This window comes from Tauraco erythrolophus, chromosome 10 (assembly GCF_009769465.1).
Source record: "Tauraco erythrolophus isolate bTauEry1 chromosome 10, bTauEry1.pri, whole genome shotgun sequence".
Lineage (NCBI taxonomy): Eukaryota > Metazoa > Chordata > Aves > Musophagiformes > Musophagidae > Tauraco > Tauraco erythrolophus.
Genome location: NC_141474.1, coordinates 16,397,760 through 16,424,223, shown reverse-complemented (window position 1 = coordinate 16,424,223; position 26,464 = coordinate 16,397,760). Strand labels below are relative to the sequence as shown.

Below are 26,464 nucleotides of genomic sequence, written 5' to 3'. Positions count from 1 at the left end.
GGCAAGAGGTGGAGATTTAACCGTACTCAAAGTGTTCTCCATGCCACATGGAAGAAACTGTACTGGTTCCACAGTAATATACTGGACTTACTCCAAAGTAAGGAGAGCTGCAGTCAAAGGCTACACAGAAAAGAAACACCTATGGTTTATAGCCTGGAGCAACCATGTGCTTCACCATTTGCATTCATCTGACATGCAGAGAACTGCAGTAGCAAAGATCAGCAACAGAAAGTATTAACGTGTATGTCTGCAACGCCTTTTTTGTTCCTTTTGACACCTTTACCATGCTTATGATCTGTTTCTGGAATTTATAAATAAGCATTAGGCCATTCAGATTTGGACTGCTCATTTAGATATTTCTTCACTTGATATAAACACAACACCATTCCCACAAATTCATAGAACTAAGCTAAGATTTCTGGCAAATCTTTAAGTGGATACATGCAAGGTTTACCATTCTATGATATTATTCTGCAATACACAGGTAAAGAAAAGCTCAAGATCAAAGGCTTGTGCTTTTGGAATTTGGTGTGGGTTTGCAGCTAGCTTCCTATGAGCAGAATTTTATTACATCAATAGGAGAACAAGCTATTTAACATTACTTTTCACTTAGAGAAGGTATTTTTAAACAAGCGTTAAGATATTACTATTAAAGAACCCTGTTTCTTCTGTATACATAGAATCTATAATTCCAAGCCAGAGTCAATGAAGTCACTAACTACAATTTTCCAAGAATATGCAAGGTAGTGAATTCCTTACCTTTTACTTTTGCAATAACTGTTCCTGCAGCACTAAGAATATCAACTGAGTTTAGAGTCTGATGTTTATTTATTACTGCTTTTAAAACACGCAGCAACTCCCCTAGGCGTTCATGTACTACCTGATGCAGGCCATCTTGATTTTCTGAAAAAAAGTAAAAACAAAAAGTAAAAAACACTACATTAAAACAGTAATTAAGTCCCAATCACATTACAAATCACTTTGATGGTATTCAGTTGTATGGAAGTCTAGGCCATATGGAAGCTGGGCCTGCTTAGAACAAAGAAATTGTAAAAAATAAAGAGTTACACTAGTATTTCCCAACAGTTTACTTGCAATGTTGTATGCTGTTTACATATAAAATCATTTGTCCCAAAAAGTCAAGTGATTATATCTTAAAAAGACTACACCAGTACCCTAAGGTTTCTGAATTAAACCATCTTCTTTTTCTAATGTCTTTTCAAGCACCACTGTTTTGATAATTGCATATATTCAAAAAAGAGTATCAACAAAAGCAGATTTGCATTGCTCATTAGATAATTCTTCACCTGATACAAATTCAACACTATTTCTGTATATTCAAAGAATTAAAAAAAGATTTTTGGCAAAAAAAAAAGCTTTCAACTCAAGAGTCAGTAAAGTCTCAACAATCTTTAATATGTAAGCCTAGATCTACAAATATCTGTCTTTAAGTATGTCAGTCCTGATATAGAAGTTAAGCATCTAAATTATTTTGTGGAATTAGGCCTAATCTAGAAAAATTCTCAAACAAGCACAAATATAGGGCAATGGTTTTTACAGTATATGCCTCTTGTTATGCACCCCTAAATCCCCTTGCCTTATTTAAAAAAAAAAAATAGTTCTTGTTGCATACATGGCACAGGTTAAACCACAAGCTCTTCCGTTCTGTTACAGAAGAGGTGCTGGTACACAGAATTGAAGTTTCACACATGAGCTAGAGTGCTGCGTTGCAAGTTGTGGTAAAAAGCTTTCAAATTCAGGAAAGTCTAGCTTACGAAAAAGAAAAGAGGATCTAATACAAGCTGACTCACTTCCCCACCGACCAAAAAGGAATGGCAATTCTGTGTTGTCTGTGGTCATGATAACAAACAGGTCAACACAGACAATTACAGTAAAGTGCAAATAGATCCACTGTTACTCAGAGAACAGTTTCAAATCATTGCATTTAGGCTAGAGGCACCTAAATTTTTCTAATTTTTCTGAGGAATCAACAAAGTATAACATGACACATCAGTACAGTATATCACTACTGTCAGGTGGGTAGATGGGGAGGACTACATACACATTACCTGCGATTGTATCATGGGAAAAGCAAGCCTTCGAAGGGCCACTGTGTCTCTGGCTTTATCTCCCCAGATGTCAAATATCAGGAGATTTTTTTCAACTCAGACTAGCTTATACACGGTCAAAGGAAAAACCTTGACTCAGGAAGCAGACTAAGGCAAAAACTTTATCTGCCATTCATGGGCACTTTGCATGTTTTTTCCTGCTGGAGGGGAGTAGGAAGCTCTGTATCCTTAACAGGACACACAGAAGCCTAGGAAAACCCATCTTACATAGCAGGAAATTAAGAAAGCTCTTGAAATTTATTAAAGAAACATAGTTGTGGCTTTATCTTCATTTACATGGTACACATAATGGTTTTTAACTGAGGACTCAAACACAGCAAAGGCAAAAAAAACTGTCAAGAGGCTGGTACAAATGCAGCTATGATTCAGTACATACACACTAGTAGCAGTGGTAGTTTATGACTAAACACACATTGATCTAAAGGAATACTACAGCTCAGAGTTTGGAACTTAACAGGGAAAGCAATCCAGGCTTGAAGTGGTTTCCATGCAAGCAACAAGAGCGGAAGTTGTGACCTTGGATAAGAGATGATTTACAGGGGATATGAAAGAATTCTAGAAAATCATGAAAGGCACAAAAATAGTGGGTAGACTCAGTCGCTTACCCATGTCTTTCAGTTAAACATAACACACTTCTGATGATTAAACAGAGGAAGCAAGAGCCAGATTCAAAATAGAAAAGGGTGATTCTTCACGTAAAAGACCTGTGGAATTTCTTGCCAAAACACAGCATTGACACAAATTTACATGGGAATAAGGAGAGACGGGACAAGCTCTTCTGAGTTTCCCTGTAGGTTACTAATGAGACAATAAATGCCTCACCAGGTCAAGTCATAGGTCCAGCTAGCCTGAGCCTTACACAGCAGTGAGTGATTCTGCTTAGGAGACTAGGTAAGACTGGCTGCTTTCTGCAGTCCAGTCCCCCACACCCACAACTGCTGCGCCACAGTTGTTCCTATGCACTTTAGTGACTGCTTACAGACCAGCTATCTTCGAATTCATTTAATTCCTTTTGAACCTGCCTCCACAGCTTCTTTTCACTCAACTACTCTGCTCTTTAGTCTACTGAACTACTAAGGATTGTAATAAAACCACATAACCTGCAACAGCTCAAGAACTCCCCTAAGCAGAAAGAGTTCAGAGGATGGGAGAAACACATGTCCTCACATGAAAGGCATGAATGTTGCAGTCTACTGACTAGAGATGGTCTACACAAGTGCATCATTTGACCAGAACTTCATTGCTTGCCTAGCCAAGACGAAGGTGTGTCTGTCTTCTGATGCACAGATGTCCACTTATGGGTGAAGAGAAAAGAGTTCCTAATCATGTGATCAAGCATGTCCATGAACATACCCCACAACCAAGCCCTTGGTGACATGATGGGTAGACTTTTGGACCCCTAACAAGCACGGAAGGGGAAACAAGGCAGGAAAGCAGCCAAACCAATCTACAGATTACTCCTAACCTGAGAGTCAGGAAGGAGTGCATCACAGGCACATGACAAACTGTATGAATTATTCTGGGGAGTTCATTGTGACACATAACTACTGGCTTGTCAATACAAGATAAAATGGCCTCTTGAGGTTCCTTACAGGTTAGGTCAAGGCAAAAAAGAAAAGATAAGAAAAGAATCATACAGAAGACTAATTAAAGCATGTGCTTCAAAATGTGGTTTCTTAGTATTAAGATATGATATCTTACCAGACCAACAGAGTTGGTGAAAAAAGCAAAATAAATGGGGGGGGGGAGAAGGAGAGAGAGAGAAACTGAAGAGACACAAGACTCTGAGTCTGAACCAGAAGCAGCAAGCTTCAAAGGGAAATGCAAGTTGAAAACAACTGCAGAGTTGAATTAGATGTTTATCACACCCATCCAGGAGAACACTATCACTGAAATAATGCATTCAAGTATGAGATTAGTTACTTGTATCCTCAAAAGCAAACATCTGGCTACACCCAACAGATTTCTTTGTACTCCATCACTGTATTATTTGTTTACAAAATATCTGAAACATTGTTTCTGTGCCTCCAGAAGACAAAAGGTCTGTGACACAAGTGGTGCTTGGGGAGGGGTGGGAGAAGAAGCCATCAGGAACAACTACACTGCATTCACCAACTGACACTCAAACAGATACTAAAATAGAGATTTCCTGTTCAGGAGGGATTTATAAACCCTAGGTAGTAAAACAATCGGAATATGTCAGATTAACAGAATAGTTAATAGTTTTAATACTAAGGAGTCCCAAAATGGCTAAGAGACCAAAACAACAGTAGAGCAAATACTATTTACTGTGGAAAAAAATGTTGGAGACACATTGCCTCATGCAAGTTCCTGCAGCAATTCAATCTAACTTAAGCAGTCATAAAAATTAATATTTACTTTCAGTTTTTTCTTCTGCTCCTTGTCTCACCATACACATTCATTTATCTACATGAAGTCGAGCAGGAAATTTCTCCACCAACAGATGCTATATTGGGTTTAAAACTCTTTCTCAAGCTTAATAACACAGATTGCAATATCACAGAAGACTAGTTAGTACTTGGGACCAGAGGACTGCAGCTGCCAGTAATCCTGCAGCACAGAGGATTTCTCTGAGCACAGGAGTCCAGCTGTTTGCTTAGGTGACTACAGTCTCCTGGAATCTCCTGGAAGAATCAGTCAGCCCTCTACCCTCCAAAAGAAAAAAAACTAGATATGTTAAAACTAAAAAAACCCACCAAGCTCAGAGAGAGATTAGTAGCCTGTGAAATCTCATTTCATCAGGGTTTTATCTGTCGTTTGTGTCAGCTGAATACAAGCTCTTCCAAAATGTAAAGACAACCACACAAAAGTATACCCTTAGGAGAAACAAAGAAAAAAGAATAGGGTAAAAAAAGCATGTATTCAAGCTGACAAACCCAAAGTACAAGAATGATATAACAAAGCAGCTGGGAAGCCTGTTGGTGTTAGCCGAGCCATCTCAGTAGCACACTGCTGTCATCAGCACCCCCACTCCTCGATGGTTTCAGTCACCACAATTTATAACCACTCATCTATCTTCAATGTAAAACCAGCCTAAACTACCTGTTTTCTAATTTTAGGTATTTCTCAACAGGAAGCCTTTGTTAGCAAGCAATAATGGCCCAAGCCAAGCTATGGTTTCAGTTCATGCAAAACAAAAAATTTGCTCATCGAGCTTGTCAGTGCCAGTCACCCTCCCTGCCAAGTCACGGCTGGTCACAACACACGCACTCGGGAAAGGCACTGCTGTGTCAGTTGGCTGGTATTTTTCTTTTGTCTGACCTGATTTATTGTTGGCCCAAACATTTTTGAAGCTGTTTGTTTCAATGAATGTTTGCCAGGACAAGTTCAAATGCAGGCTAACATACGGTTTTTCCCCTCTATGGCTACCGCATATCCTACATTGCTGTTCAGACCCATACAGAAGATATATGCACCATCCTGCTTACCACTTCTTCACCTAGAGTATTAACACTTTCTAACAGCTGCAGACTCCCTCTACTACCCAATTTCCACCAGTCATAGGAGAAGGTGAACCACTAATACAACACAAGTATTGTTTTGCCATGGCTAACTGAAGTTGGTCACATTGATGAAAAGGAAAGAGTATCAGTCTAGATAAACCAACGGAAAAGTAATACATCTGTAAAAAATTCTTGAAGCCAGATTACACACAAGACTTTCAAAGCTAATATTCTAGTTCACAACATCTAATAAGGTCCTGCTTTCCATAAGGAGCTTTTTACAAGTAGAAAGATACAATTATTTACTTCATGCATTCAACGGCTTTCAAGAATGTTACACACAGTGAAAGATACTATCAGTGTGGAACAACCTGCTATGCGTACGTACTCTTTACAGCCACGAGTTTATATCCATAGACACGTCTTTCCACTATAGGAGGAATATATATAAACTTATCTCACTTGTGAAAATCTTACTATAAACAAGGGAACCTGCTTTTTTGCACAAACAGTTTCTCGATCTACCCTCACGAACACAATTCAATGTCTTGTCTTTATAAATGCCCACCATGAACTAACTCACTCACCCTATGGATGTTACTGCTAGTTTAAGAAGATTAACAAATGCAACTGGATAAGAAGACTTAAACGCCAGTTGTGTACAAAGCTACCGGGCCATAGCCAGTGGCAGAAACTAATCATCACCTTTGCTAGGTCTAGTCCCCATTTTGAGAACTCTCTGTAAATTGCTGCTTTCTCCGTGTCAGCTGAGGAGTGCGTACTTCAGCTCCCCTTTTACTTCCACTGAAATACAGGAGCCTCAATTCTCCTTTTAAGTACCACTTCACATCTTCTGCATAAATCCCAATCTCTTTCAGTAGAAAGGAAGAAGCCCGACAGAATAGTCTTCCAGGTTGGTGGTGAGAACAAGCACACAAACTGGGAAGCAATTTCACCAATATCTGAATATCTGGATCCAGAACTTAAAGTTTCACCTTATGAAATGCAAACAGGCAGCTCATCACTTTTGATCTTGGAAGGATTCAGAGGCAATAAGTTTGAGTAACCAACACTTCAATCTGCAAGACCAACATCTTGGCTGAAAAAAGACTGTCAACTCTTATTTGCTAATAACCTCATTTTTGGCATTAGGGTAAATTACAGTCTGTTTCCATTATGTTACGCAGAAGGATTATGTGGTATCAGTAGTTATGCCACCTAGGTAAGGTGGGAAAAAAACCAAAACAAAACAGTCAGCATTGGAATGAAGCTAATACAAAATAAACCAACTTGAAACTAAAATAGTGTTACTATTATCTTGAACGTCCGTATTGTGTACTGGGAAACTGTCAGCACTCCGTTCTGAACCTGATCCAGACTATGAGACTTCCCAGTGAGCACCAGAGAATAGGCAAAACAAATCATATAACAATGAACTGTGGAAATCACCTAATTCCTACATCTGTAGTTTGGGAAACAGTCCTCTATCAACCCATCAGTTTATTTTTGCCCTCCTTCCTTTATCAGCCCCACTCTAACATGATTAACAGCCTGCCATATTTGTCTGATTTGACAGAGGTCACTATCACACTCAAAATACAACAACTAAATCAAACACACAGCAAAAGCACGTTTTACACTTTGTTTTGCCCATACATAAAGTTAACCTATGTCACTACTGTCTAGTCTAGTCTCAAGGAAGCTTTTGTAAGGCAATAAACATATGGGCTAGATGTGATTTTCATCGATTGTACAGATAAAAAAATGAACAAAACTTTTTTCCTTTAATGGTGGTGTAGATATTTCATTTGTTGGTGGCCACAGTTCAGGAGCAACACAAAACCAGCAGTCTTAGCTATCATATTTCTTCCTTTATTTGGCTGTATAAACATGCTGCAGATGTAAGGAATGAAACATTTTAATTCACTGAAAAACAAAAACTCAAAGAACTTCTGGAAGAATTTATCGTTGTAAAATCTCTGACAAGTCAAGAAGCTGCCAAAGGCACTAGTGAAGTCATCCCTGTGTTATGATGCAGAATTTTAGAAGCCACCTACCCATTCCTATGTCAAGAAACACTGTACTTGTAACTTTCAAAATAGTAAGCTGACCAGTTCTAGCATTTTTGTTAACCGGTATCATGGCAACCCTTGTTGTCATGGCATCATTAAAAGACATTACAACAAATTCATAGAGTCTTTGGAAACATGTGCTTCAGAATCCACTGCAACCAATGTTCTAATCACATTGTATTGCAGCAAAAGTGACAATTTATGGAAATTAAACAGTTAAGCAATTATTTCAATGAAGAAAATCTAAGAACATACTAAATTTGATTAGGAATGAGGAAGAGAAAGGCATAAAAAGAGTAATCCAAACTCCTATGTTTGACATAAAAGCATTAAAGTTTAGGAGGTTTTTTTAAAAAGAATAATATACAAATCCAATTCAGTGAGAATGCATGTAAGTTTCCTGCAAATATCTTATTGAATACAGTATATTGAAAGTAGCAATGTTTGAATTCATATATCATATGCAAATAATGTTTTTATAATACAAGAAAGCATTTAACATTTGGCAAGTCAGTTGCCTATTCACTACTAAATTTGATCTTAAAATTAGCTTGTACAAATTTAGATTCAAATGAAAAAGCACCTGGTATTTACTTTTTTTTATACTTCAAGGGTGGAAGTTCTCTCTTGACTTTTTGAAATCAACAGAGTGAAAATGCAGGCTTGCAATTTTTGCTGAAAAATCGCTCTCAGATAAAACACAAAACTATCCCCCGTTAGTCCAGCCTTCCAGGTGAGATTTCTGGCATGATGAGCTTTTGTTGTGTACCACAAGCACACAACCAGCCCTTTTCAGATACGTCATTTGCTATCAGGGATTGGCCAAAATACAGTCTATCCATTTAGATTCAACCATTAACCACGATGACTAGCCTCTGTGATGCCACCTTAAGCTGCGGTGGCTTTTGTTTGTTTTTAAACTGGGCTAACATTCCTATCCTATTTTAACTATGGACCAATTCTGTTCTTTTGAAAAGTCAAAGCTTATGTAAGAAGCCCTTCTTGCCTTTGTAAATAGGGCAAACCAAGACTAGATACATTTTCAGAAATTGAAGGAAAGTTGTAAAAATAAAGATGACTTACAAAATCTTTTCAAAAAGTCAAGAAGATAGATGATGTACATTTAAAATATCACATGTATGTGATAAAATATATCAGAATAATAAAAATTTTATAGTTCTGCCTACATTGAAAGCAATTAAACATTTCATTATGTTGGTTTGCAAACTGACATCAGCAGAATAGTTGTTACTTCACGTTCAATTCACATTTAAATTCATAGATGAACTCTCCATTTGTGTATGTGGGGAAGCCTTTTGGAAAAAAACCTACCACAATGCAGCTTTTCATTAATCTATTTCAATATGCTGTACACCACATTCCTTCAACTTTTGTGTTCCACTAGCCTTGAGATTCCAGTCAACTAACCTAGATATGTTCAGCCATGCAGTTTAATCTTTAGAATACATTAATCTTTTATTAATCCAAAATTTAAACAGCAGAAACTAGTAAAGAAAATTGCTGGAGTTTCCTTATTTACAAATGAGTGTGAATGCACTACATGGCCATTTTATAGCCACCGCTCATATCACTTCCCTGAGTCTGCCAGGAGTTTAAGAATAAAACTAGGTGAGGATAATACTTAAGCACCTTCAGAACTTACTTTCGGTTGGAATCGTGAATTGTCAAGTGGATATAAGACTAAATTCTTTACAATTAATACATTTGCAATAAGCCTGACCACTCACATCTCACCAGAAAATCATATCCATCAGGATTAGCTACTATACTTCCAGTAGCATGCTACTTATTTCTTATTCAAGGGCATTTCACTAAAACTTAGTAAAGTAGTCCCTGGACTGAACAGCTGCCAATGGAAGACACTTAAAATGAGAAAACTTCTAGGCTTTAAGTAACTATGTTCCTTACATGTCGGTTCAAGTTCAAAACATATGAAGTAATACCCAACTTTCACAGCACCAATTTCTGGAAAAAAAAAAAGAACACGTTGGAAAAGGAAATACTATTCCCAGAAAGTTGATCTTACCATATCAAACTGGTACACACAGGGGCAGTATGAAAGTTTTGTTTTATTCATTCAAAAGAAAATAAATTTAACCTTTGCTAACCCACATCAAGAGATTATAAAAAAATACTTAACCTTTAACTCATTTTACTTTTAGTCTAAAAATACTATTTGTTCTACATGGCTGCTTCTTCCACTTTTAGCCTAAGTCACTGATTGAGCAAGGAAGCTATTTTATTGCTGCCAGCCCACCTAGTTTTCAAAAGACCACACAAAGCCAGGATTATGAGATTATATGGTGTTAAACAAGAGGTGCATTACTTAGTGCATTTCTTTTAAAGGTTCTTTTAAACACAGTTATGGACTGCTATAAGATGTGATAGTATTCCATTTCTCTTTTGTCAACTAAAAGAAAGAACTTAAGCAAAATCAACTTAGATTTTAAGTGGGATTCAAATCACTACAGTAGCAACTAGTACCATTAGTTGTCTAGAAAACTGGTGAACATAAAGGACTAATTATTTGAAGTTCCAGCATCGAAGTCCTGCTGAAACAACCACCCAAGTGAGTAAACCCTGACTATATAACTTGCACTGGTGACACAATGGAGTGATGAACCATTTGAATGCTCAAGAGGAAATACTTCCAAAATCTTCCCACTTCCTAGATTCAGGAACAGTCAATCCCCTCTGCAATTGGTATTAGATATTTTGCACCAAAACATGTTCGACAATTTTGTATGAAGAAAAAACACTACAACACTGTCATTATAGCAGTAACCGATGTCACACTGGCACTTGCATGCCCCAAAAGACAACAGTAACCCACTGCACAGATCACTATGCGTTTTTAATTGAGTAGTATTTCTTCACAAATACTTTGCAATAGAAAAGTGAAAAAGACAAACCACAGAATCTGTTTGCTTTATGGTTCTGAATTTACACATCTGTTTCCCCCTACTACCGCTGAAGTTGTCATTCCAGCTAGTCAATACTAAATTAAAAAAACAACCAGAGGATGTGCAGGCCAGTAAAAGCTACAGAATGTGAAAATTATAATAGAAACAGGAAGAACTTTGTCAACTACATGTTTGAATAGTATCCCCATGTATTTAATTTTTCATCTAATGGCATGCAGCATTGGATGCTGTATAACAAGCTTCTCTTGTTACTAAGAATCTGATTTATTTCTACACTCCATACCTATTGCTTTCTTTCCAAATTAAGTTTTCAGCCACCTTCTCTAAAGTCTCATGTCTAGTCATCAGCCAAAGCCAGCTACAGCTGGAAATTCTTCATTACGTGCTGAATTTGTTTGCTTGTTCTTAACACAAGGGCTTAAACATGAATACCGGAGAGCATTTAATTTGACCACTCTGCAGTCTTAATCCTAGTGCTAGTTTCCCCTTCCTCACTGCCGTCATAAGCTGTTTATCATGGTCACTTTCCCAAGGCCCATCACAAACTGCCTTCACTCAATTATCACAATTCACATATGCCACTAAGCTTTCAGATATACAATTTGCACTTTACCAAATGAAGCACAAAACATATACGACTATCCCTCCAAAAAGCTACCTCCTTCAACTGCTCTTCTGCTGGCAATGGTCAACCAACTTGCGTGCTGTGATCACAGCCCATTTTGTTGACCAGTACTGCTCTGTTTATCTGCACCTCCACTTTAGTGATTCCAGTAAACACTTTTTTCCACTTATCAGCATTGAAGAACTTCTGGACAAACTTTTTAGTTCTGTAGTTGCGACATCTAGAACAAAGTACCTTATATACAATCAATGACTAAAAATAAAATCCCCAGAAAAAAATAAAAATGCAAAATAAGTGAAGCATCCTACTAAAGATTCCATTCATATCACTATCAACACTAAAACAGCAATAGGAATTTGTGAACATTGAGCAGTCTTTAAGCTATTGGTTCAGGAATTCCCTGTCCCTAACTATTGCAGCAACATCTGATCTTACAAACAAAGCTAAGAAAATGCTGTAGTCCAAAAGTACAACATTAACTGAGATGTTAAATTTGTTCACAATAGAGCCCTAAACTGATAACATGTGCATGAACTAGAAAAACTTTAATACAGTGCTCAGAGAAGAGCACCCTTTGGAAACCCTGAAATTTGGCCCAAAATCCTAAGATGTCAAACGATTTCTTGAAAAGGCATGGGGTGAGAGAGAGGATACACTTGTGCTTTAACTCCACCCTACAAATATACTTCCTACAAATTACTGATCTACAATCTTGCAATTCATTTTAATCAAAAATGACATTATTTTCGATGCATCTTAACTGAAACTTCCTCACCAGGCCTTCCGAACCTTGCAGATTCCTACAACTAGAAAAGAATTAAGACATTACAAGAATCAGAAAAACACTTTATTCTTTCCATAAGAGCCTCCCTTTCCCTTCAGCATTCACAGTATGCATAGTCACATACATAATACCACAGTCATTTTTTGTCACATAGATAAGTAGTACTAACAGAACTTTTAAAAATTAATGAACTGCTGCAACACTCACCTGCAGGCCCTGAACCCAAGTTAAACAGAGCACAGACAATCAACAAAAAGGGAACATGCTATATTATTACAATAGCTGTTTGCAACTGCTTAAGTCATCAGAATTTGAACCTTAAGCTCTCTTATTTCTCCCATACATTCTACAATACTCATTTACATTAAAAAAATAAAAAAGTTCGTATATTATTTCACATACGGACATGCAAGAAGGTGAGAGACTGAAGTCCCAGCATTCATTCCCTGATCATCATTCTAGACCAAAGCAACCAGACACATTTTAAATGCTACTTCACAAGCAAATAGACTATGTAACTAAGGGCCCTAACCCCAAAAATAATAGTTACACTGTTCTGTAATGAATGTCATTAAGATGAAAGTTTAACTCAAACATAACTATTTGCTACAGCCTTACATGAGTCACTTCTATCTTCTATAAATAGGGGCATTTTAGAGAGACAAAGAAATGAGCCTCCACAAAACCCCTACTTTCCTTAAACAAAGGGAAACAGCTACCTACGAAGACCAAGGTCCAGGCTCCATATCAAATCTCCTACCCTGTCGCACAGTTCTAACTCCATAGATCTAACATAACCAAACCACTGCAACTGCCAGATTAGACGAACACTTCCTTGGAATCAAGAAAAAAGTCAGCTTAAGTTCTGTGACCTAGCTACATAAATAATAAGCACTCTCAATAAAACAGGTGGAAAAAGAATTATTTAGTCTATGAAATCTTAATGAAGTCAAGATCATTAAAATTACAGTCAACATTCATAACTCTACGCTGTTAGGCACACAAAAATTACTTGTATTGATGTTCTTGTTTTATGTTACAACTTTGATAAATTGATCCATAAGAAATGAAGAAATGGAATATTTTTGTGGATATATCATAATACATTTTGCCAAGAGCAGGAAGCTAATTTAGGGCAAGGGTTTTTTGTTTTTAAACACAAAAGCTCCTACGTGTACACAGGAATTATTGTTAAGAACAGAAGACTTCCCACTAGATATGGATCAAATCTTATCTTTCAGGTGTTGAGGCAGAGTTCTTTGAGAGATGCAAGTTTTTGTGTCCAAGTGTTCCTCTGTTTCTTAAGTAAGCCACAAACTATACTAGAAGAGTTTTTGCTGTTGAAGGGCCTAACTTTACATTCACATTCAAAAAAGAAAATCTGACTACTCATCCTCTTCCTCGCTACTCACCTTTCGTCTTGCTAATCTTGTAATTTCAGTTTCATTAGTCTAGTTGCTGTGACAGAAAGGAAAGGTAATTCTAATTAACAAAACAGCTAAGGCTCTTTGAAGTGTTTTGAGATTCTTTTGTATATCAGAAACATAAAAAGGAGGAATAATGGAGTTTTACCTTCTATTACATTTTCTGCACTTCAAAACCAACATAAAAGACAGAAAATGTCTGTGCTCTCTTACAAATAGTTCAGAGTTTTCCTAAAGACAGATATGCTAATTATTTAAGTCAATAAAAATATCCAGACTGCACATATGGGTTGATTTTACATTTTAAACACTCACAGGTCTTCAAGACACACACATATCCCTCCTGACTGCTAATCTTAGACACTATAGCAACAAGTGAACATTGTTCTGAAGGAATGCAGAGCATGCAACTGGGGGAGGGGTAGTACTATCAGCCACAAACTTATCTGCCGGTCCACTAAGTTATTATTTAACTTCAATCTTCCCTGAAACTGAAGAAACAGCATTTACTACTGAACTTTAGCGACCTGCATTTAACATGCAGCATACACTTGGGCTATGAAGAACACAACTTTGTTTGAACTCAGCTTCAAGAGGAGGTTGGTTTTTCCCTCTCCATTTGTTCAGAGCACCGGAAACCGCAGAATTGTTTCATGACTTCAGATTAATTAAAGCAGTGCTCTAATACTGCAAACCTGCAAAGCAAAAGAAAGCGCCCAGCAACTCTGGCTCTGGTCACAGCATCTGAAAGTCCAAGACTCCCTAACCAAAAGCCTGCAAGATGGCAGACTCGTAGAAATCAAGAAACTTGGGTAAAACAGGTTGTGGAATGATCTGGAGTTGAATGGCAAGAAAAGTAGGAAGTTCTCTCTCACAGTTTATGCGTAACAATCCTAGGGAAAAGCATGGTCCACAGTTATGGGTGTCACCCATAAACTTTGACTGTACTTTCTGTTGGACTGTTGTGGGCTTGCCTTCATTCAAGTTTCACCAGTTTTTTTCATGGGCAGAGCTCTCTGGAGTATGTCAAACTTCTGCTTTCTTTGCAGAACTTCTCAGGTTTAAGGAATATAGCATTGGACAGGAACAGGACTTACTGCCAGGGATCTCGGTGCTCTCTGCTCATGAGAGAGACTAGGAAGAAAGGACAGTGTGAAAGTAAGGGAAGCATGGGAATATGACCAGGAGGTGTCTGGCTTGCTGTGGTCCTAGAGCTCTACTAAGAGAAGCAGTTTTACATGCCTGTCTAGTCTTTTTTTCCTCTGACTTTTGCCATAAAATGCATGAGAGGTTGTTAAAAAAAAAAAGCAAAAAAAAAGCACTACCATTGGCTGTGGGTTCTTAGCAATACTTTTACTTGTTAAAAAATTTAAGGAAGTATTTACTTTGTTCTTATCCTTGTTTAAATCCTTTACCTTTCTTAGTTTGAAAGATTATTTCACATTTGTCAAAGAACAGTTTCAATTTCAGATTGACAGAACTAATATTAAGAAGTGACTACTACTTGAAGATATGTGAAAGGGTGTCCTAAGGAATTTCCAGGTCAGAAAGACTGGAAGCACATACGTCTTTGCACATAAGAAGCAGGTTTTAGGAAGGCAAGTTTAAAAGATGACTCTCAAATTCAAATATGCCAAAAGCTCAGAGCTAAGGAGGCTGATTAATTCGCCATGTACAAAAGGCATTTTCTGCTTGCAGTTCCCTCTGCCCCAGCCCCACCTTTCATATACCCCTGTTAAACCTAGCATTCACTAGAGCAGACAGTGTTGGTACAGCTTTAGCAGCGTGTGCTGTAATGCCAGGGTGGAGCACCATGCAAACTCTGCTTAGACCCTCAGTCTCTTTCCATTTTAGCCTCTGGCCACTCATTCTTTTGCCAGCCACCTTCTCCCTCTTTTGCTGGTACTCAGTACAACCTTATAGTCAGTCATTTCATGGAACTGATCTGGCTTTGAAAGCTACTTCCTTTCTTCATAGGACTAGTTTTCAGGCAGATCTGCCCCCAGAACTGGCTTGCTATGCAGGCACCAGAGAACTACTGCCAGTGCCAGGAAGAAGTGGTGAGATCACGGCAGCTCACACTTAAGTTTCCTCTCTAAGCTGCTATGGAAATACATTATTACCACAGTTTAAAACAGACATCTAAACATAACAAGCTTTATAAGAAGAAAGCAACAATTTTAGATGCATCTTGTACATTTTCAACAGTTACAGAACTGTACCACCAATTCAGCTGTTGATGGGGAAGAAAAACCTGCAATTTCTGCAGGAGCACCTTCAGAAGTTACTCTTTCCAGTCGCCTTACACTTGCTCCAGACTGGTTTAGTCCTGGCTTCCCTGCTACTGTGGCTCACAAGGTCACTTCTGCCAACCCTGCTAAGGGAACAATAACATGCAAACCAGCAAATACGAATTATCAGAATCCACCTCTTAAACACCTTATTTGGTTCAGCAAGAGGACAAACAATGTTATTGCACGTTAATACATTTAAAACATGCAGTTGGTTCCTTGCGGACGAAGTCTGAGTAGAGCTACAAAGTAGAAAAAAGCTCATATTTTATTAATAAGTTACAGAATTATTCTTGAGATATTACAAGAATATCACATTTAGTAGAACCTGGAAGCGATTAACGCTAAAATTCCAATTCTGAATATTTGTTAACATCCTCAAACGTTGTGATTTCTGTAATAGGATTTATTATCCACTAGGCAGTTTGGTTTCCTCTTTTTTAGTTTCTTTTATTCAATGTAGCACAACATGCCATGCTTTAAATGAATTCCTCTGCCTTTTCCGGAGGATTCTTACACAATCATAGATCGATTTGGATTGGAAAGGACCTTAAAGATCATCTAGTTCCAACCCCCCTGCCATGGGCAGGTACACCTTCCAATAGATTGGGTTGCTCAAAGCCTCATCCAGCCTGGCCTTGAACACCTCCAGGGATGAGGTATACACAACTTCTCTGGGCAATCTGTTCCAGTGCTTCACCACCCTCAAAGTGAAGGTCATTTAATAAATTTGCAAGCAGATTGTTTACGCATTTGACAATCACTGTATTCTCACAGTCCCTGAAAGTTCACTGCCCTGACGGCATTTTATTCTCCCTTCTCCCGTAAAGGTTCTTAATTTAGGACACAAAATCCTATCAAACAGAAAACTAGCGCAATCTTCCACAAAATTGTTAAAAAAAAAAAAATCAGTCCAACTTGCCTCAAAAGAAGAAAAACCGCAAACATTCCTCCCAGAGACTGTTGCAAAAGAATGGTAAACACTTTATCAGATCCTTGTTTAGAACAGTTTTCCCACCTACCAAGCATTCATACTATGAAGTGTCATTAGACAGGTAAATACCTCCAGTTTAAGGTGTATCAAAGACAGCACCTTTCATTGAGAAACATCAAAATTGCAGTAAAGAACAAACAGCAAAATTACGCCTAGTATTATAAATTATCATAATTTCAATCTATATTCTTCACTGCAATAATGAACTTCAGCTTTCCCTAGCAAAACAGGACAACTTGACTTTCAAAAATACTGCCTCAGAAAAAGGACATTAATGCTTTACACAATAAGAAAATATGGAAATAAAAATCAAACGCTAAAAATACTACAGTGCCTTAATCACACTAAAAATATGGACCATATTAAAAAAGCACACATTATCAAGCCTGGAAGGGATGAAGAGAAATCATTCAGGCACTATATTCAGCAGACAGCTTCTGGCTTCTAGCGTAGCATGCAATTAATACCAATCTCTGTAGTGCTAAAACAAGGTTTTGAAGTCACTAGAGATTACAAATTCCTTATTTTGAGGAAACTATTTAACTTGACACACCCTTAATATTGTCCCACTGGGCTGAATATCTTATCCTTCAAAAATAAGGACTTGATGAAGCTTTCAAGTTAGGCAGCATTCCTGATCCTTTTGAAAGTATTGGTGCTACTATAAAGCAGGATGCAGACATTCCTGACCAGGCCATCCAGCTTCACCAGTATTTTTACCTCTGGTTCAGTTAAAAAAAAACAAAACAAAACAAAAAAAAAACATAAAATCCCACCACCAAAAAAGACTTAAACTCTTAAGAAGCCAGACAGCAAAATCTGATCCTCAAAGACAAATCTGTGATGAAAGGCAAGAGCTTTATCTTGCTATTCTGTTTTCCAAGATACCATGAAAAAGGGGGTGTATTAACATTTTAGAATAAACTACAATTTACAGTAGTTGAAGATAGGATGAACTTGAGGAAAAGCGTTTTCGCTCATGAAAAGGATGCAGAATTACCCACATGAAGCACTCAATATTACCCTTTGAAGATTACTTCAAAGTTTGTGATAAAGCAAGCAATAATTCCTAAATACATCCTGAAGTACAGTCAAGAAGATTATATATTAAGTATAATTACTCCTGCACTTTTAAACCACATGCAAATTTTACCCTTATGGCTATTCATAATGAAACACAATATTTCCCACAGTCCCAAGGGCAGACCTTACAGTATGAAGCATACATTACATTCCTTAAATAAATACACAAATAAATAGCAGATGTCACGAAACTAGCAGCTAACTATCTTCAGACCAAGGAAACATGAATTCTCCCCCATCACTCATGTGATACAACTAAAAGCTACTATTTACTGTTTAAAAGTGAAACAGTAAAATATCTTCTAATTAGGAACTCAGACTGTGTCCTAAATATTCTTTTGTGTGGTCCTTTTAAACCTGAGTAAACGAATCTCATTTAAACAAAGACCACACAGTGGCATCATTTACTTAAAGCAACAATGGAATTTATTATACACAGTAACAGCATAGACTGCACCATTTCTCATACATAGATACCTATTCTTAAATAGATTCTCAACTTAGCATATCTATGCAATAAGCAATACTATTTTTGAACTGACAAATTCTCCAAGAGAAGTTTATAACAGGTAGGTCCTGCACATTTTGTCCCAAAAAGTGGCTTACATGCTTTCTACACAACTTCTATGAGGTAGAGACATCTTTATGTTTTGAAAAGATTGGACAGTATATAGTAGTCACCCCATATCTCCTATTTTCCAAAAGAACGTATTTTGCATGTAGAACTCAGCTTCAAAATTCAACCGTGTTTACTTGTGGACACATTAGACTCATGGGTTGGGACAAGAATTAACCCTCATCAAGTCGCAGGATTTAACCTAAGTACACCTCACACACTTCAGATTCTGAAGTATTTTCTATTTTCAATACCGTGGTCAGGTTAAGCCCTCAGCAGGTCTCCATGAGAGGCAAACAATGTCGCAGTTCCTAAAACATTCTCTACCATGGAAAGTTACTTCTTTCTTGTATGCTGCTACCTCTGATCACAGACAGCTCCAGCCTTTAGACTGGACTTCACTGTATGTCCTACCTTTTCAAAGAGGGGCACAAGTTGAAGGCATCACTTAGGTTCTCACACTCTCAATGGATAGCTGAAAAGTTACTACTGGAACTCAAAACAGAGAAAACTCACCAGCTTTCAAGGCATTATGTCTTAACAGTTTTTACTTAGGATGCACATTAAAATTGAAACAAAAACTAAAACCAGGGTACAGCAAGAATACAAAATATCATCAATAAAAGTGAAAACTCCAGTGAACAGTCTTAAGAGTAGCACAGATTGCAGGTAATGATCCGAGTCTTCTAGGTATCAATTCAACACATACTCTCAAGATTGGCCTTCCAGGCATGGATTTCTACGGAACTGTTTTCGTTTTCTTCTTATCAGAATGGAAAGAAGAGTGACTTATTTTGAGTCTCCTCAATATACTTCAATTATCTCTGACCTCATAAAGTACTAATGCTACAAATGAGTAAGACCTCTCAGTTCAAACACAAAGACATGATGACAATATAACTATCGATACTAATATCAGCCATATGACAATCTTGCTCATCTGGAAATTTAACTTAAGATTGGACCAAGAGACTGATGCACTAACTGTCTGTGCAGTTCAACCACTACAGGTTCAGTCTGTTGTGAACTAGAACTAAATAAAACGTTTCTTGTGAAACATCACCAGATTCATTGGCCTAGGTTCAAAAAATGCCCAGACCTCCTCTTTAATACGGACATTGGTAAAGTATCTTCATCCTATGCCTAAGTTGGATTGCTAATAACAGATCGTTATATCCAGTGAGTACAATGCTTAGATTCAAAAGGGAATTTAAAATAAGACAGCATGAACTGAAGTGTATGGAACACATGGTATTTCACTTAACACAAGAGGCAACTGCAGCTCCCTCATATCCAAACAGCTGACAAACTTTTCAACTCTAAAGTTATGTTCAGAGGGCTTTTTGTTTGTGGGTTTGGAGTGAGGTTTAGGGGTTTTTTTGAGGGGAAAGGTGGAGGTATTTCAATTTTTTATGTGAAGCATCATTAGTAAACAAGTTTCCTAGTTGGTCCCAGCAAGGAAATTCCAAGGTTTTTTAGATTTCAGTTTATACAACAAACTTTGTTAGGCAAGAGCGTGAAAATAATCAAAGCTAGTTAAAATGTTAGGTTTACCATTGTTGAAAAGTAACATCCAAAATTTATTCAGCATTATGACCATGAGACTACTGTAAGATATTAAATTATATTAGCATAAGTAATGCAAAGAGAAATAGCCTTGGAATCTGTACAGAGAGTTTCAGATATGTAACTCCCCTTAAGAGATCGCAACTTACTCTTCATGTTATATATCGACTTGCATTGGTATCGTACAAAACACAGTACAAGTCTATAATCCAAAGGCACTTACGATCTAGTTCAGACATGAATACATGTTACAATTCAAAATAGCTTAGATTCTTCACCCAAGATAGCATCACTACATCAGGAGAACGTTAAGTGAACCATGGGTGAATAACTGCTAGGCTCTTCCAAGGCAGCTCAGATAACACAAGCAGGGAATACAGCCACCAGTCGGTACAAAATTCAAGGCATGCACCCACTGGAATCAGTCTACCAAATGATGCAGACCCCAGCAGCAGAACAGCTGGCCCTGGCAAACAGGGAGCCGTGAGGTTGAGAGTGAAGTTGCTGTGCATTAGAAAGGAGTTTTTAGACAAATCTGCTGAAGTGGCAATACTACGACTAACAGCAGGTGTAGAAGCTGAAGGAATAGTAGAGGTTGAAAGACCTACAGCAGACTCTAGGAATGCTTGCCAGGCAACAAGAGCTCACTGATGGAGCTCGGTTGCACCACTTACATTTGCCACTTCTGAACTGCTTGACAATGCATGCAGCATATAAACAATATAAACATCAAAATAATTCTTTTGTAGCTAGTAGCAGAATTTATTTTTAGTTCTTATTTCATAAACTTTAGAGCAAAGTTTTACTATTCAACAAAATCTACATCAAGTCAACAGATTAATGCTGTCCAAAACAGAAAAAAAAATTTCCTATCTCTGTAATTGATTTCACGTTGGAATAATTCACGTAATTAATTTCAGGATGATGGTAAGCTTCAAGCACTATAACCCAGAATTTTATGCGTAAGAAGTCTGTTCAATAACCTTATCAAGTTTTTGTCAAGTTTTCAATAAACAACTGCAAACATATCCAAAGATAAATAAGATGGAGAAACACAATTCAAACTATGCAGCTTCCAAGGAGGTTGTCTCCAGTCAGCAGTAAGCAAGCTCAATATTACAAAACTCACTATAACATGAGATTTTGGGGACAGAAGTCAAAAAGAACTCCCAACTGTGGAAAAGAAACATCTCTCCTTCATAAATTAACAATCCTTTAAACCGACAACGCTTTCACTAATTAATGTCGCAATGTAGTATAAAACAAGACAACAACTCCTGTATTCCATGTTAGTTTTTTGGAACTTCAAAGTCCAGAATTTTAAACTGAACATTAATTAACCACTGCTGTGTGGCAACTGGAATACTTCAGTATTTTGATAGCCCTTTCCTACAGGATGCATTTTTCAGTGTCAGTAGGCACCAGACATCCCATCTCACAAATAACTCTGCTCATCCTGCGTGCACAGCAAAAACAATGCTTACATTAAGCGATCACCAGTCTCAAATTATTGCTCTGTTAAGATTTGTTCACACCTTTTGGCAGAGCTATTTCAGCTGTGTCCAGACTCACTCGAAACACAGAAGTAACTGCAAATGCTCAGCACTCAGGACATGTTCAACAAAACTGCTCTGGATGTTGTTTCAGCTATTAACATGGTAACATTTCTGTAGAAGTTAGATAAAAGCCTTCCTGCTGATGACCAAAACCAGACTAATACTCTTTCCCTAAAGGAAAAGGAACACACAATAAAAGTGCACTCCTCATAAGCAAGAAAGTTTGCAGTTTCCACCTGCTGGCAGAAGATGGTAAACACCTTGTAAAGGAAGAAAGTGCACAGACTTATATTCTACCTTAAAGCTCAAACTACTAACGTATAAGACTTTCAAAAACCAAACCAAAACAGCCTAGAAAACCAAAAGATCATCCAAATATTAACAGAATTCTTTGGAATTACAGAAAACATTCAAGCAGTTAAAAACTGATCAGTTTATGGTCTCGCTAACTTATAGCATCAGCCTAGACAGCCTGCTAAAAGCCTGTTTTCCCTTGTTATGATTATGAAACAGATTGCACAGTGTTCTGAGGAAATACAGAACCCAAACTAACAACCACCGTTTCCCGTAATCATCGTGCCGGGGGAGCGGAGAGGGGAGGAAGGGAAGATAAAGAGGGAAGGTAATGGGCAAGGGGGAATAACCACAGTAAAGACTAGTTAAAAACACATGCATAGAGTTGTGAGTTTCCAAAAAAATCTAAGAATTAAGAATAAAGAACAACTGACACACCTTCTGAGAAAATGGCTTCCTTCAAATAGAGTAGCACATCTGCAAATTTTCTGACGTCATTGACCAGTTGCATGATATATTCTGGATCCGCAACAGGATTATCATAGCAGTCAGAGTTGGAGCTAATGCTGCTCAGAGAGCTGCTCTTGGTGCTGCGCCCCATTCCCCAATTTCCTGAATTAGAGATGGTGAAGAAGTTGGAGGTAGACAGTCGGGATAATCCCAAACCACGCTTGTTACTTCCACCGTTCTGTCGCAACATCCCAGCAGCCGCCGTGCTTATAGAGCTCTCACAGTTAACACTCAGTGTCGCTTAAAGTCCATTTGACAAGCCAAAGATGAAACCCTTAAAAATTGGGGGGAGGAGGGAGGTGGAAGAGAAGGAAAAATGCTGATTAGTATAGAAATATATGCAAATTAATATATTTGTGCTGACAAGATCCAAAACTTCTTTCAAGATGATACTGCTTTATATTACAATGCTTAACTGAAGTATTATTAAGGTTTTTGACTGTTTGAAGTTGTTTTAATTTGTACAACAGATATGCAGTGTTGCATAAAAATCAATGGTATGCAGCAATTATTTCAAAAGCTAATGATGATGAACGCTTATTTCCAGAATACTTATTCTGGAAACCTTAAGAATCAAGTTCTTTACTTTTACCCCAAGACCTGTTCTTTACCATGAAACGTTACTACAACTGCATACAATTGCAAAAACACTCGGTGTCATATAGACCATGAACAACATTGCCGCTTACATCAACCACCAAGCTGTCTTCAGCATCCTGTCTCTTAACATAACAGACAGCCTTGATCTGATAGGATGAATTTTCTTTGTGTAGTTTGTACTGAACAAGAAACCGGGGCCTATCACAGTTCTCAGAAAGGAAAACATCCTGAAAGAAGTTACACCGGCTTTTCAGCCTGCTATCTTTTAATATGAAAGGCAATCAAAGGAAAGACAGAGAAGTGAAGAGATGTAAAAATATTTTACTAAGAAAGTTTATCAGCAAATCTCAGTGCAGTTACGGTGAAGGGTGTTGCTCTGCTTTAGTACACCTTAAAAGTTCCACCATAAAAAACGCCCAAATTTGGGGGAGATTATACTGGTACAACTAAGCAACTGCCTGCACTCCTTTCATTTAAGAAAAAGAGAGCACTACAGCAAATTTCCCCATGTCAGGTTAAATGATTCATTTCAAAGCAGCCAACTCCAGGTGGCGGACTCAGGTATGGTTCCAGCAGCACGCACAATGCCTGCTACTATTCTCTCAACACCAGGAGAAATTCTCAATGTTTACACTATATGGCAAACACTACAGGGGAAAAAACCAAACTGGAACATGACAGCTAAAAAGTTAACGTGGGTTGAAGATGAATCTGCAGCTAAAAGTTATTATGATCTAAAAATGCAGGTTGAAACAGGCTATCCTGCATATGTTTGTCTTTGGCTAGACCAACTGAAGAAGCAGCACCTTTAACATTTTGAACATTCCTACTAGGCATTTCAAAAGGTGTTATTCTAATGCACTTCAATTATTTTTCCATTATTTCTGCTTTATTTTTCTTTGCAATTTATCACAGGAAACGTGGTCAAAGCAGTTGTTTTTGTAATTAATCTGGCAGGCCTTCCAGGGAGTGGGGACTGGGAGGAGGGGAAGAAAACTTTAGAATTTAACACAAATTAACTGTTCTAATTTCTGTTTACTGTTTAAAGTCAGTACCTATAAGAGCACACATGTGACTACTCAAATAGTGCAGATAATTAAGTAATTCCGAACACCTTAAGTAGATTGAAGTGAGGTTTACATTAAACATAATGTTTAAGCAAGTTTCTTCTGTTCCCACATATAATTCTCATGGCTACAAAGCTACTTTGCAATTCCACCTTGCAATTACAAGAAAAAAAAAGCCACATAACCTTCTCTCCTGTTAACAAGTGTGATATCTATTTATATCGAGATAGAGATTTTCATATTATTTAAAAGACATGCCTCTTTTAAAGTCTGGCCAGCTTCAGAGTCAACTTTAAGTAGCACAATGTGTTAGACCTGTTCCCGTAGCAAGTCCATGCTTTTCATGCCGTGTTATTTTTGAGATATCTTGCATTTTTTTTTATTCAGATGAGTAACAAGTAATACAATAATGCCACCACTTTGAAAATCACAGAAGTGATGACAAAGTGTTTCTGAATGGGAAAAACTTGAAACTTCTGCCGTAAAGTAGTAGCAGAACCAAAACTGTTCAGTGCAAGTCACCTTTTCCTCATAAATATTGGCCCTTACGTCTGCTCCTTCTGCGTTACAAGGCAGATGGGGAAAAGTTTCCCTCGCAGACCACATGCCTTTCATTATTGAAAAGTGTTTCATGTTTCTCCAGGAGACTCTGCCTTTGAAAACGAAAAGCGTCCACCAGCTTTTCTACAAGCGTCTGCAGACTCCTCCGGTACAAAGAGCGAGCCATTGCCAGTGTCGACGGAAAAAGGAAAAAAAAAAAAAGCGCCAGATATTTCAGAAATTTGCTTTCCCAGCACAATTTCCTCGGTAGGGAGGGGGAAAAGAAAAAGGAAAAAAAAAAAAAAAAAAAACAGAAGACGCTCCCGAAGGGGCCACGTCGCTTAGCCACTGCCAGCCCCACGGCGGAGGGCAGGGCCGCTCCCTGTAGCCCGGGCGGGGGTCGATGCTCCGCCCTGCCCCCACCGCGCATTCCTGGCGGCCCACCGCTGCCAGACCGCACGTCCTCCGCGGCCAGCGATCTCCCCGCCGCCGCCCGGCCGCGGGGGGAGCGGCGGCGCAGCAGGTAGTGGGCAGAGGCCGCGGCGGCGCCGCCGGGAGACCGCGTGAGGTGCGAGGCAGGGCGGAGGTGAGCCCTCGGCGCCCGCCCGGTACGGCTCTGGGGAACTGCCGGCGGGGAGGCGCGAGACCCGCACCGGGGACCCGAGGGGAGCGGAAGAGAGGCACCAGGCCCCTTCAGCCGCCCCGCGCTCACCCGCGGCTCCTCCCGGCGGCGGAAAGCGACGCCCGCCCACCCTCCCTCCCTCCCTCCCTCCCTCCCTCCCTCCCTCCCGCCGCGGCGCGTCCCACCTCCCCCGGTGGCAGCCCTTACCGGAGAGCGGCGGCCGAGCGCAGGCAGCAGCCGGGCCGCCGCGGGCCCTGCGCACTCCCGCCCCGCTGCCCATGGAGCGCCCTCCCCACAGCGCGCCCCGCGCCGCCACCCCCGGGGTCCCCGCGGCGCGCGGCACCGCCCCCTCGCGCCCGCCGCCCGCCGTTGGCCGGCCGCGCGCCGTGGGCGGGGCTCTGCCCGTGCCCCGCCCGGGGGGCGGTGCCGGGGACCCGCCCCCGTCCCGCGGGCGCGCCGCGAGCTCCCGGGAGCCGCGCGGTGCCGGGGGCGCGGCCGCTCCCAGGTGCGTGGCCAGGGCGCGCGGGGCGGCGAGATCGGGCCGATGAGCCCAACGATGGCTGGTGGGACACGGGGAGGGAGGATTCGGCCTCCCGCTCCCGCCGCGCCGACAGCCAGCCGGCCGGCCGAGGAGCACCGCGCGGCAGCTGCTCCGCGGAACAACGCCCGCTCCGCCGCGGGGCTGCGCGGCGCCGCCGCTTCAGTGCACGGCGCAGCCCGTACCTCGTCCCGAACGGAGCTCGGACCTGCCCGGCGTTTAGCGTGCGTGCGTGCAAAGCTCAGGGAGAGGAGAGGGAGCGAGCACGCTGCACAGAACAGCTGGTCTACACAAAACAAGCTTCAGAAGTGAGGAAAAGCCCAAATTTAGACTACGTGGTGTTTAGCAAACAGAATTTACTTTTAAGGGATTTGCCCAACAAGAAACACAAACAGTGTGGCAAAGGGGAGAATGTATTTCTCATACTCAACTCCCACGCTTTCTGCTCCTGAATCCAGTGTGTCATGCGTTGTACGGCTTCCAGTGGTGGTGTAAGATGTGTGCGTGCACACGCACACTTTCTACTGTACTCCGCTCGCTTTTATTTCTGGATGAGCTCTGTTGGCTACTGAGGGAAAATAAAAGCAGTAACAAAATCACAATGTAACAATGTCAGACTGTACCCGCAGGATGGGAGTGGATTAAACTGCCCCGACAGCCCAAATTTTGGCATAATTTAGCTTGTGAATTTAGTTGCATGTGCACATATATGCACATTTTTCTGATTAAGAAGAAAAAGAACCT

The 26,464-nt window shown here is 39.6% G+C and overlaps 1 protein-coding gene across 4 annotated transcripts in view; it reads right to left on the bottom strand.

The window, feature by feature from the left end:
- Nucleotides 1-22,543, bottom strand: part of ARHGAP29 (Rho GTPase activating protein 29) — a 49,285-nt gene extending 26,742 nt beyond the window's left edge. For all 4 annotated transcript variants that reach the window (XM_009986379.2, XM_086617226.1, XM_086617227.1 and 1 more), the window contains exons 1-2: nucleotides 22,282-22,543; nucleotides 760-903 (exon numbers count right to left, since the gene is read on the bottom strand). In XM_009986379.2, coding sequence (XP_009984681.2) covers nucleotides 760-903; nucleotides 22,282-22,543 — 406 coding nt within the window. The remainder of the gene's footprint in view (nucleotides 1-759; nucleotides 904-22,281) is intronic.
- Between the last annotated feature and the right edge of the window lie 3,921 nt (nucleotides 22,544-26,464).